A 13,817-nucleotide genomic window follows, 5' to 3' on the forward strand; every position below is an offset into this window, starting at 1 on the left:
AAAAAAGCATTGACAGTGGAGAAAATTTAGAGGTGACCCTTTTTTATCTGAATATCCTAACTGTAATGAGGCAGTGTCTTTTACTGATCCCCACATGCATCATGTGTCTCCTACTCTGAACCAACTGTTTGCCCTTGTTGCTTTTTTTTTTTTTTTTTTTTTAACCCACTGGATTATCCTCTCTCCAATTCTGTCCAGTGTTTAAAAATCTGTTAAGGATACACAAAATCCACCAACTTGACACCTCCTTACAGTATTTCAACCAATTCTGAAATCTCTTATTTCTGAAATCTTACAGGATAAATTTCCCATATTTTTTAATTGTTTAGATGATGAGAGTCTTTCCCTTGCAACAAACTGTAAAAAGCTTAAAAGCAAGCATTACTTCATGCATGTTTTTATGTCTGACTTGAAAGATGATAGATACTAATTGTTGTTTCAAAAATTTTGACCTAGATTACTGAGAGAGAGCCCTGAAGACAGCACAACGGCTCAGACATCCTAACCTTTTTCACTGCTGCACCTTTGCCCCTTCCCCTACAGGCCCCTGTAAAAACTGGTGTCTGGCTAAGCAGGGATGCACTTGATATTTTCAGGAATCACTGACATTCCAGGACGTGGCAGTGAACTTTACCAGAGAAGAATGGGACCAGCTGTACCCTGCTCAGAAGAACCTTTACCGAGATGTGATGCTGGAGAACTACAGGAATCTGGTAGCACTGGGTAAGGATGTTGTCCCTGTAAAAGTAGAAACCATTCTAAATGGGTTTATTTCCTTAAGTGGTGAAAATTTCCAAATCTTTTGTGAATGTAGTTCAGAATGCTAATCAGTGCTGGAGACAGAGGACCTTTGTTTCCTGCTGTTTCTCCTCAGGTAAAAGGTCTTGACTTTATTGAGTTTGAGATGGGTAGCTTTATTTTGCTGCTTCTGAAGTTTCCCCTTTCCAAATCCAGAGGCCCTAAAGACCAGAAAGGTTGGAAATGAGTTCTGAGAGAAATTTTTGTTCCTTGTACAAACTTCTATGACATACATTTTTTCCATGAATAGGGCATCAACTTTATAAGCCAGAGGTGATCTCTCATTTGGAGCAAGAGGAGCAGTGGGTGATGGAAAGAGACAGCCCACTGGATACTCACACAGGTGAGGAGCAAGCATTTGGGTATTTGCTGCTCAGTGATGAGAAGCAGTTGCTTCTGAAATATTCAACTTACTGTGCTCCGAGTCTCTGCCTCTGGGATTTAAAGAATACTGAGGCCTTTTTAAAAATCCAGTTTATGTTTGACTTTGTTCCAAAGTGGAAATGGCCCTCTTATTTTTTTTCCAATTAAACAGATAATATATACTTATTATTTTTAAAAGATTTTATTTATTTATTTGAGAGAGAGAGAATGAGAGAGAGCACATGAGAGGGGGGAGAGTCAAAGGGAGAAGCAGACTCCCTGCCAAGCAGGGAGCCCGATGCAGGACTTGATCCAGGGACTCCAGGATCATGACCTGAGCCGAAGGCAGTCGCTTAACCAACTGAGCCACCCAGGCGCCCCAATATATACTTATTATTAAAAAATTCACACAACACAAAAGTTAGTGTGAAGGTATTAATTTTAACGTTCATAAATACCTTGATGTTGCAAATCTCCACATAGCACTTTCTGTTTTTTATTCATACATCCTCTCAGTATTCTTTAAATCTTTCTTTTCCATATCAAAGGTCTTCTGCCATTTTTACCTGCTTTTCATTTTTTCCTTTTATTATCAAACTCTTTAAACTTGTCTAAAATGCATAGCCTCAATTTTAATTCTCTTGATTACCTTTGTGATATGACCCCTATCCTATCTGTACCATTAAAGTTGTTTTCTTGGAGATTACCACTAACTTCCTTCAGTCAAATCCAGTGGCTAAAACAAACAAACAAACAAAAAACAGTTATTGTCTCCTATGATCTTGTTGCATTGGATTGTGTTGACTTTACTTTCTTGAAATTTTCTTCCACTCTGGCTTGTGGTGTACACAATTCTTGCTTCTTGTAGTCTGTGTCCAGTATCTCTATCTGCTCCTTCACTGCTTTCTCTCCCTTTTTATTCTTCTAAAAGCATGCATTCCTTTTTTTTTTTTTTTAAAGATTTTATTTATTTATTTGAGAGAGAGAGAATGAGAGAGAGAGCGCATGAGAGGGGGGGAGGGTCAGAAGGAGAAGCAGACTCCCTGCTGAGCAGGGAGCCCGATGCGGGACTCGATCCCGGGACTCCAGGATCATGACCTGAGCTGAAGGCAGTCGCTTAACCAACTGAGCCACCCAGGCACCCTAAAAGCATGCATTCCTATAGGCTTGGTGCTCTGCTCTGTAGTACATTGTTTTTAAGTAACCCTTCTATGCTATTTTCCCATTTCTATATTTTTAGCCTCAATATTTCACCTGTATTCTCTTCCCAGATTTTTAGATTATATTTTTGTTTATGAATGTCATGCTATCATTTTAATTAAGTATTTCAAAACCTGGATCTGTTGACGTTATACTCTCTCTTTAAAGCATCCATTAAATATGAGAGTTCTTAACCAAAAAAACAAAACAAAACAAAAACCCCAAAACCTCAGCTCCCTATTGTTGGCATACCACCTACAATGTTCTGCCCGGTTATATTAGTAAGTAGTTGACTTTTAAATGTATGCCAGATACTGAGTTAGGTATTTTACACTCTAGTTTATTAAGCCAGGCTAAGCTACCCCATCTCTATTTAGTTTCCACCCTGATTCTTTGCTCTGGCACCTGGTTTTCCCATTTGGACTTGGTTTTCTGTCATTCAAACTTCAGCTTCTTTTTCAAGGTGGCTCTGACTTGGCTGTCCTTCTTGCTTCTAGTGCTCCAGGTCATCTTGGGTAGGAAACCTGTTCCTCTTTCAGCCTCAATGAACCTGAATTTTGGTCTGACCAGTGCTGGCATCCCATGGGTAGAAGCTAATAAAACATTTTTTCAGGAACCCCTAACACTTTCCCCAACAACAGTAGGTGACGTTATTTCTATGAATCTCCACACCTTGAAACCTGGGAAGTAGAAAACTAAAGGAAGAAAATGAAAAACTCCCTTCCCACGTGAATTGCCAGCATAGGCACTTACAGTGAAGAATTTCCCTTAGGTATGTATTTTTTCCCCACAGGCATATCCATTTGTAAGATCCAAGCTGTCTCCCATTATGTCCCTATCCACAGACCCCCAGCTAGAGAAAATAATCACTAACTTAAAATTTCCAGAACTTATTTTGTGAATGCCTAAGGCTCTTGGTTCACAGGTCAGCTCGAACAAATGACTTCCTCCTTCCTTGTCAGGAATAAGCAGCCTGGCCATCTCCTCCAAGGAGACAGCTTGCATTTTTGCATTATCCTGTAAGACACAGGAACACAGTGACTGGTTCCTCTTATGAGGATGTGGTAAAACATTTCAGTTGATGGACTCATCTAATTCTGGCTTGCCCTCTGGGGTACTGCTTGCCTTACTGGCATCTACTGATGCCTATTTACCTAGAAACATCTTCCTCACTAAGGTAAGATCCAGAAAATGTCCAGTGGATTTAGCAACAAAGAGGTTAGTAATTATATTAATTAATAAGAGAAATAACAGGGGAGTGATTAGTAGTTACCAGTTAGTACATTGTTGAGTGAACAGGAGGTAAAAAGGTAGACCTGGTAAGTATGCAGTATTCTTACAAGATGCTAGAATGAGAAAGGGAGACAATAGAGGATATATGGGAGAATAGAAGGTAGTGTCAAAAGAGGGTTGTTGTAAGCAGGAATGGTTTTAGCTTGTTAATAATACTGAAGGGGAGGGGTTAAAAGAGGGAGCAAGTAGAAAATAGATACAAAATATGGAGCAAGGTTCTAGAAGAGATGGAAGTGGGATTAGGAAGGAGATTAGGGTGATTTTGTGTGTAAGTAAGTGTGTTGGTGGCAGATTTGGGGGAGTTCACACATGGTTATTTTCTATTTTCTTGGTAAAGTTGAAGGCAAGGTCCCCTATTGAATGTAAAGGAATGGTGGGGGTAAGTACAGAACTTGAGGAGCACTTGCTCTAGCTTACTAAGGTCAGTGGAAGCTGACCAAAGAGATTACCAAGCAGGATCCAAATGAGATTTTGCCCTGTGGATTTGTGGTTTCCAGTGTCTATGCATATGCCATTTCTCCTGTTCTACTCGGCACCAGAAAGGCTTTGTAGAGCTCAGGCTGAGGGCCTGTTAGATGGGTGGAACTAAAGGAGGAAAACTGAGAGTTTGTTAATTCAGGTGATTTGACATAGATTCCAAGAAGTGACAAGAAGTAAAGTAAGGCCTGAAGAGGACTGGAAACTAGAAAACAATAGAAGAGTCAAAGCAGTGGAGTTCTAGATGAGATCAGAAAGCAAGTAGAATGTGAATAAGGGCACAGCCTACTCACTGGGCAAGAGAGTGTGACACTGAGTTTGAGATTCTTTATATGGATCTAAGTTCAGAGTATAGCTGTATTAATCAGGTAAATAATTGTTGAAGTGGAGTGAAGATAAAAGCACAAACAACTACCAGTTAGAAAATAAGATGGAAGAGAAGAACCCATTTAATAGTAACTAAAAAAATAAAACACCTAGAAAAAAAAATTTTTTTGCTTTTGATAGAAAATCCTTTATTGTTCAATCAAGACATTTATGGTGTTGGTTGGTTTCTAGTCATTCCTATGCACAAAATAAATATAAGTAACAGAACAATATATCAAATATATCAAACAATATATCAAAACCCACCTGAACTGTCACATGTGACAACTGACTTATATAATGGATATTCATTTGGGGGGGAAACAACAAGACTGTAAACTACCTAAATGTTGACCAATAAAGGTTAAATAAATTATGTTATGCACATACATTAATTACTGTATGACCATTATAAAGAATGTGGATGGGACTCCTGGGTAGATCAGTTGGTTGAGCATCTACCTTCGACTTGGGTCATGATCCCAGGGTCCTGGGATTGAGCCCCGCATCAGCTCCCTGCTCAGCGGGGAGCCTGCTTCTCCCCCACCTACTCCCCCCTGCTTGTTCTCTCTCTCTCTCTCTCTTTCTCTCCAAGCAAAATAAATCCAGGCATTTTCCAGGAAAACGGGCACTCTATACATGAAGCAGAGTCTATTTCTGGGTCACCAGGTCTCAAGGAAGGAAGGCAGCCCCAGTGCTACAAAGGCCCACCTGGAAACAAGCCAGGCAGAACACTTCCCTGCCTTCCCCCAATCTCCACACAGCCAAAATTAATCACCTTGTGACTCACACATACTCCAATGCTTGCTTGAAATAAAGCCCTGCCATCAGGATACAGGGTTCAAACGGAAGAGAAATTCAAAACAATTAGGGAGTAAAATTAAATGTACTAGAAATAAACTTCTAACAAGAAATGTGCAACAGCTGCATGAGGAACTTTAAAACACTCTGACAGGGGCACCTGGGTGGCTCAGTTGGTTGAGTGACTGCCTCCAGCTCAGGTCATGATCCTGGAGTCCCAGAATTGAGTCCCACATTGGGCTCCCTGCTCAGTGGGGAGTCTGCTTCTCCCTCTGACCCTACCCCCTTTTGTGAACTCTCTCTCTCTCTCTCTCTCAGATAAATAAAATCTTTTAAAAAATGTTTTTAAAAAAATTTTTTAATTTAAAAAAACACTCAGACACAAAAATAAACTTGAATAAATGGACATACCAAGATGTCAGTGTCCCTAATATACATGTAATGTAATCCCATAAAAAGTGCCTTCAAGATTTTAGAGGAATCTAGAAGCTCATTCTAAAGTTCGTATTGATTATATGTTGGCTAATTGAACATATAAAAAAAGTAGAAAAGAAAAGAGCCAAAACAAAAATAATCTGGAAAACTCTGAAAGGAAAAACAATAAAAGGGATTATTCAAACTAGATAATATACAGTAAAATTTTATTAGAACAAGGCAGACCAACTGAACAGAATAGGAAATCCAGAAATAGACCCAGATGTATGCAGGAGTTTAGTATATGATAAAGGCATTATTTCAAATCAGGAGGGAAAAGGTGGACATCTTAATAAAATGGTATTGAGACAACTGGTATTTAAAAGGTAGACTTTTTTTTTATTTGAGTATAATTGACACACAATGTTACATTAGTTTCAGGTGCACAACATAGTGATTCATCTTTATGCTATGCTCACCACAGGTGTAGTTATAAAAGGTAGACCTTTTAATGAATAGTGAGTAGCCATCTGGAAAGAGATAAAATTGGATCCATAACTTACCCTTAAACCAAGATACTCCAAAGGAATCAGAGACATTAAATGTAAAACATGAAACAATAAGAGACCTGGAAGAAAACACAGGAAAAATCTTTTATAACCTTGAAATAGGGAAATCATTTCCAACTATGATGTAAAATCTAGAAGCCATAAAAGAAAAGTTTATACATTCAACAGACACAAATCCCCAAACTCTGCATGGTGTAGAATAATAAGCAGGGTAAAAGGTAAGTGGCAGTAAAGGGAAATATTTGCAACTTATATCAAAAGGGCTAAGCTCCCATTAATAAAAGGCTCCTCTAAAGCAGAGGCCAACAGCCCAATAGATACACATATCTGAACAGTTCCTAGATAAAGGAATACAAATATATTTAACATAAGGAAAAATGTTCAGCCTCACTCATAAGAGAAACACAGATTGAAAATACAGGTGACCTTTTCTCACCCATCAGTTTAGCAAAAGTCCAAAAATTTGCACACACTGTTGATCAGTCTGTAGGGAAGGGCGCCTGGGTGGCTCAGTCGGTTAAGCGACTGCCTTCGGCTCAGGTCATGATCCCAGGGTCCCGGGATCGAGTCCCGCGTCGGGCTCCCCCTGCTCTGCGGGGAGCCTGCTTCTCCCTCTGCCTCTGCCTGCCACTCACCCTGCTTGTGCTCTCTCTCTCTGTCAAATAAATAAATAAAATCTTTAAAAAAAAAAAAAAAAGTCTGTAGGGAAGAAAGTACTCTCATACATTGCTAGTATAAGATGAACCACCGGTCAACATAAGGATATCTTAGATTATCAAGGGGGGGGTTCCCTTTCCAGATAACCCTGTTTGGTGTTGTAGACTCTTTGTATGAACAAAACATTGTCTACAGTCACATGTTTTTGTAAACAATTTTATGGGAACCCAGCCACACTCACTCTGTCACTCATATTGTGTGTGGCTGCTTTCACACTATGACAGCAGAGTTGAGTAAACAATAAAGCCCATATGACCCACAAAACCTTAAATATTTACTATATGACCCTTTACAGAAAGAGCTTACTGACCTCTGCCAAAACAGTAGTTTTTAATTATTTATAACCACCACTCATTAAAAAATTCATTTTTATTGCAACCCATAAGGTGTGTATAATCTATAAAATTGAGACAAAATCTTACCAAACAACATTTATCCTTACTGCTATGTCTGATGAACTTTGATAGTTTCTAATCTTTTTTAGCCTATTTTGTTTCAGTTTTAATTTATTGTTCTACCCACTAAATTAATTTTATAACCCACTATAAATCATGGCACTTTTTTTTTTTAATTAACAAAAGAGAACTAGAAATACTATAGTGCTTTACACATAGAAAGGATAAGCTTGGGGCGCCTGGGTGGTTCAGTTGGTTAAGTGTCTGCCTTCGGCTTAGGTCATGATCCTGGCGTCCTGGGATTGAGCCCGCATTAGGCTCCCTGCTCGTGCTCTCTCTCTCTCATAAATAAATACATACATACATACAGTCTTTAAAAAAAGGATAAACTTTTAAAAATGTTTTCCTCCCTCTTCTCCCTAATTCTTTCCTTTTCTCCCTTCCTCTTTCCTTTCTTGTTTCCTTTCTTCCTACTTCTAAATAATTTCTTTCAAAAGGCATTGGATGAGGCTAAGTTGTCTACTAGGTGAGGTATGCAGTAGTGCAGAAGGCCCTTCAAGATGTTGTGGTTGCCCAGTGGCATCACAATATGCTTATACTAAGATCCTATTTAGAAGGTATCCCTTCCTAGATACAAAGGATGTCAGAGGTGTAGGTACCCTAGAAATCTAATTTTATTAAAAGCTCATAACCCCAAGAGTTGATCCAGGGAATATGGAGTCAGTGGGGACAAATAGTAACCACATTGAGACTACAGTAGTCTGTGCAAATCCCCTATTTTTCCTGATGTAGAGCCCTTAGGCTCCTGCAAGAATAATGAAAGCCTGATGAACTCCTGCAATAAGCTAAAGAGTCTTAGTCTGTAGCTGTGACCAAGATATTGCACTTCATTTAGAACTTGGGCACAAAATAGAAGTCATGTCATTCTCACAGTGTAGACACAGGAGGCTCTTCTGCTTCTGTATCTGAAAACACTTTCTTCCCAAGCAGCACTTTTTCTATAATCTCAGACAACAGAGGGGTAGGCAATATAAGATGTGATAGGGAATTGATTCGGCAGAAGTATAAAGTAGGACTTGGGAGCTTCAGTGAATGGTTGGGTTTCTAGCCAGGTAAGGCCAAACCAGGAAGAAAGTAGACAGTGGATAATGAGAGAACAGCACCTCTACATGATCTCATATACATAGCTTGATGAAAGTGTTCATCCTCATCAATGCTCCTTTTAAGGTAAGTTGCAGTCATGTCTGCTAACATGAAGGCTTAGGTTAGGTAAGGAGCTAGAGCAAATGGATTAGAATTTGTTCTTCACAAATAGCCCAAGATAATCACTGTCTCAGCCTGGCGTCTAGACTCTATACCCTGGCATCCCACTGGGATGTAGATAGGAAGCCCTGAGATTGAAGATCTGATGTGCCTTGAGGGTATCCAGAGTGGGGGAACAGTGCCTGTATAGTCCATGCATTGTCACTCCTCCTGGTATCAGTAGATGGCAAGTCTGCCAACCAGCAGCACTTTTCCCTTTTCACTCAGAGACAGGACATGGAAAGAAGGCAGTCAGCAAAGTGGCCATGAATATGTTGATCAAGCTGCCATGTTTCCAGGAATAAACAAACAAAAGTTTTGGAAGCTAGGTCATAGGGAATGAAGGCCCTGAATTCTACTCCTAGGCAGGAGTTGTGTCTTCAAACTCCAGTCAATTATTCTAAACATTTTAGAGCAAAAGTCCCTAGGCAGACAAAAGAATTTTGGCTGAAAATAAAGTGATCCAGTTGATAATTTGGTTGAAATGGTCAATTGGTTTAAAACAAATCTTTTAAATCACTATTTTTCCACATACAATTTTAGACCAGAGTAAGTTCTGTTTGAGTATCTTTTTGTATATCTTTAAGCATATTGATTTGTTTTCACAATTTTATTTTTTTTCTTTCTACAATTTCCATTTCATGTTTGGCCAACTAACTATTCTTGCCATGCTGTTTGCGGTAACACTAAGTCCAATGCAACCTCAATGTGAATTGATTAAAAATACTTATATGATACATCCATAAAATTGGATATTTTACAACCTTTAAAAATTATGGAAATGTATTTGTTGACATGGAAATGTGTTCAAGATATGCAGTAATGAAAAAAGAAATATACATGGGCACCTGCGTAGCTCAGTCCGTTAAGTTCCGGACTCTTGATTTTGGCTCAGGTCATGATTTCAGGGTTGTGAGACCAAGCCCCACATGAGGCTCCACACTGAGTGTTTAAGATTCTCTCTGCTTCTCCCCCACTCTCTCTCTCTTAAAAAAAAAAAATACAAAACAGTATTATGGTGTAATTCCATTTTATTTTTCCAGGACTATTCTTGGCATAATTATTAATGGTGTGCCCTTTTACTGTCAAGTGTCCTAATTAGGATGATAATCATATGTGCCAGCTTCAAGGGAAACACTCTTTCAGCTTGTATATGCATTCCTTATGGTTGAAAGACCAAGACTAGTGCATAACTTACATTTGATAAAGCTAAAGCAGTCCAAAGCCCAAGAACAGCTGACTGATGAAATGGCTTTTATAGGTGAGCCAGGAGAAACTGTTGAGTTAGGATCTGTCTGCACTACCCAAGTTTGTCAAGACAAGGTGTCATGAGTGTTTATGAGTCATCCAACATCTTCAGTCTTGTCCAATAGGATTCATTGCTGTAGGGATGGTCCCAAGGGACTATCCAAAATAGAGATTTATCTATCCAGATCATGGAAATGAGAGGAGAAAGAGAGGTCCAGCTAAAACCTCCCAAGAGTCATAAGAGTTCCCAAAGTGGGTCCTATTTAATCTTCTGCCAAAGTGAGAATGGGAAGCTACCCAGTCATACAAAAATTGGCCTCTTAATCCCTCCCTCCACATAGCTTCTACCCTCAAACTCTTGTTAGAAGGGAACTAAACAGGGGTACCTGGGTGACTTGGTTAAGTGTCCAACTGTTGATTTTGGCTCAGGTCATGATATCAGGGTCATGAGATCAAGCCCAACATCAGGCTCTGTGCTGGGTGTGGAGTCTGCTTAAGATTCTCTCTCTCCCTCTCCCTCTGCTCCTCCCCCCCCCCCCCGCAAAAAAAGGAAGGGAACTAAACAACAGTTAGTGAGTGAAGAAAGAGGTGGCCAGGGAAATAGTTAAAGTGGGAAAAGAAGTGAGAGAGTAGCCAGGGAAAAAACTAGCAGGAAGAGAGTAGGGTGGGGAAAGAGGCAGGTGGTGGGGAGAAAGGAAGAATATGATGCCCAGGGGAAGGAAAAGGGATTAATTTTGGAGTTCTGATTATTAAACAAGTGACTAAACATTTTAACTACTGAATAGAGACTGTGTTTGTAACTTAATGTAACAGTAGGAGTATCTGTTATCTAAGAATTAGGGGGAACCATGGAACCTGCCCAAATCTTCTTCCAGAAGCAGAATAAGAATGCCCCCCATTAAATTAAGTTTAAAGAAGTGGTAGGGGACTGAAATGAAGTTTTGTTTTTATCACAATTCATGCTTGTTCAAAATATGATTTACATTTATATTTATATGAACAGAGGAAAAAACTGGCAAGACAGGCTCCAAACTATTAACAATAATGACCTCTAAAGGGTGAAATTCTTCCTTTATGCATTTCCATATTATTTGAATGTGTTATTATAAGCAAGTATTCATTTTATCATTTTAAACAAAAGATAAAAATAAGAAGAAATACTAAATAAACAAGTAGCTGGCACTACAATAGAATAATCCACAGATGAGATTTATAAGGTGGTGTACTTGGACCTGTCTTCTCCAAATAGTCTTTCCTCTAATATCTTCCACCTCTAAGCACAGACCTTTCTCTGATATTTCTTATTCTCCTTTCCATTTCCTTTCAACCATGGGTACTCCTGGATGATCTCTTATGATTACCATACAGATTTAAAAATTTCCCCCTCCTCACTGCTTTCTGTCATACTTTTATAGTCCCCCTTGTTACATGGCCATATTTTAAAACTTTATGCCACATATGCTTTGTCCACATTACGATCAGTTTCACTTGGTAATTCATTGTGCAACAATCTGCTTTTTCAAAACAGAGAAGATGGCAAAATATTTGTATGTTCTGAATTTCTTTTAGATGGGGAGAGTAGACCTGAAATCAAAAAATCAACTCCAAACCAGAATATTTCTGATGAAAATCAAAATCATGACATGATAATGGAGAGACTAACAGGAGATAGTTTCTGGTACTCCATCTTGGGAGGACTCTGGGATTTTGATTACCAGTTAGAGTTTAACCAAGAAAACCAGCAGAGACATTTAGCACAAGTATCTTTCACCCACAAAAAGATCACACAGGAGAGAAGCCATGACTGTAATAGATTTGGAGAAAACTATAACGTGAACTCAAACCTTATTATGCATCAGAGAATTCCTTCAATTAAAATACCCCTTAATTCTGACACACAAGGAAATAGCATCAAACGTAATTCAGACTTGATTTACTATCAGGGAAACTATGTAAGAAATAATCCTTATGAATATAATGAGTGTGGAAAAATCTTCAATCAACATATTCTTCTTACTAATCATATTCACACTGAAGAGAAACCCAGTGAATGCGGAAAGGTTTTCAGCCACAATTCATCTCTTACTCAACCTCACATAGTCCTTACAGGAGAGAAGCCCTATAAGTGTGATGAATGTGGGAAAAGATTCAGCCAGAGGATACATCTTATTCAACATCAGAGAATTCACACAGGAGAAAAACCTTTTATATGCAATGAATGTGGGAAAGCCTTCCGTCAACATTCATCCTTTACTCAACATCTGAGAATTCATACTGGAGAGAAGCCCTATAAATGTAATCAATGTGGTAAGGCATTTAGCCGTATCACATCCCTTACTGAACATCATAGACTTCATACCGGAGAGAAACCTTATGAATGTAGTTTTTGTGGGAAAGCCTTCAGCCAGAGGACACATCTTAATCAGCATGAGAGAACTCATACAGGAGAAAAACCCTATAAATGTAATGAATGTGAGAAAGCCTTTAGCCAGAGTGCACACCTTAACCAACATAGGAAAATCCATACTCGGGAGAAATTATGTGAATATAATAAATGTGAGAAAACCTTAAGTCCCAGTCCTTCACTTACCCAGCAGCACGTAACTCATGGGGGGGGGGAATCATATGAATATATAAATCTGGGAAAACTTTTGGTCAGATCTTTTCATCCCATTCAATATCAAATTATTCATAGAGGAGAGAAAGCTTATAAATAAACTTTTAATACATAGAAACTAAATAAATTTAGGTCTTAAATTAGCATGTTCCCAGGAGAGATTATAAATAGTGAAAATAATTTATTTTATAAATAAGATTATATTAAGAGTCATGTTCCAAATCTGATATAAAACTTTTTTCAATGACCAGAAATCTTGCAGACAATAATCTGTAATTATTCACCTGTAACTTTTATGATATAAAGTTTTTAAATTATGTAAACATTGATTAAGGCAATGATGTAGTATAACTAGTCACATAAACTTGAAATAAACATAAAAGCAATATTTCTCAAACTTCAGTCATTTGTGTGTTTCCTTTACAGTTTTTATCATATTCAGTGTTTACTTAATATTTTTCTTTAAAGAGGCTCAGAATTTTTAACCTTGTCCTAGGAAATAGTATTTGTGGAAATTATGAGTTTTATATGCCAATTATATTTGTTCTAAAATAAATAGATATTTATCAAAATATATATAACTTACAAATTAAAAATAACCGTTTGATGTACCATCTAAATCTTCTGTACCTTTATTTGAGAAACAATGTGACAGCTATATGACAGTGTTTATTTGTTTGTTTGTTTGTTTGTTTGTTTTAGCAACTTTTGAATTTTCATCAAACAAGTCCTAGGATCACTTTAAGAAGAGTCTTGGAGGAGACTGAGGGTCATAGTGATTAACTTTAAAAAGTGATTCAGAGAAGTCTACTTTTCTATTCTGTTGTTCTAGTTTTAAATTTCCTTGTAGCAAACAGATTGTTTTCACTAAAATGGGTAATCCTGCTATATTTGTGGGTTTGAAGAGAGAGGAGTTTCTTGTTGTTTTGTGTTGCTTTGTTTTTCTATAATGACCAGGGGCTGAGAGTCCCTACACATCCCTGCACAACTGTGAGAGACAGGAAGTAGGAGACTATACCAGATGTTGAGCTGTGGTGCCATGATAAGGATAAGAACCAGGGAAGACTCTAACTGGCATATATAAACAACTAAGGAAGTATTACTAATTGGCTTAGTAATTCATTTTATTTATTGAAATATATTTATGTAACACATTTCCAAAAAGAATTTAAGGTGGTTAAATTTTATTTTTGTGAATATTGCCCTGTTTAACAGATAATCACATTTTGATGTTAAAAAGCATTATAAATGTAAACT

General features: G+C 38.0%; 1 protein-coding gene across 1 annotated transcript; it reads left to right on the top strand.

The window, feature by feature from the left end:
* The first annotated feature begins 8,584 nt into the window (after positions 1–8,584).
* On the top strand, positions 8,585–12,959 carry ZNF713 (zinc finger protein 713). Its single transcript, XM_044915277.1, has 3 exons — positions 8,585–8,620; positions 9,842–9,956; positions 11,513–12,959. Exons 1-3 carry the CDS (start codon positions 8,585–8,587, stop codon positions 12,658–12,660), a joined length of 1,299 nt encoding a protein of 432 aa, XP_044771212.1. The 3' UTR covers positions 12,661–12,959.
* The last annotated feature ends 858 nt before the right edge of the window (positions 12,960–13,817 follow it).

The sequence above is a fragment of the Neomonachus schauinslandi genome, chromosome 5 (assembly GCF_002201575.2).
Source record: "Neomonachus schauinslandi chromosome 5, ASM220157v2, whole genome shotgun sequence".
Taxonomy (NCBI): domain Eukaryota; kingdom Metazoa; phylum Chordata; class Mammalia; order Carnivora; family Phocidae; genus Neomonachus; species Neomonachus schauinslandi.

What these genes read in the sequence shown, in the direction of transcription:
- ZNF713 (XM_044915277.1), top strand. Translation starts at nt 8,585, where the DNA reads ATGAAAGTGTTCATCCTCATCAATGCTCCTTTTAAG. An exon ending in TCATCAATGCTCCTTTTAAG is followed by an intron (nt 8,621 to 9,841) that starts GTAAGTTGCAGT and finishes ACACTCTTTCAG; the next exon opens with CTTGTATATGCATTCCTTAT. An exon ending in TGATGAAATGGCTTTTATAG is followed by an intron (nt 9,957 to 11,512) that starts GTGAGCCAGGAG and finishes AATTTCTTTTAG; the next exon opens with ATGGGGAGAGTAGACCTGAA.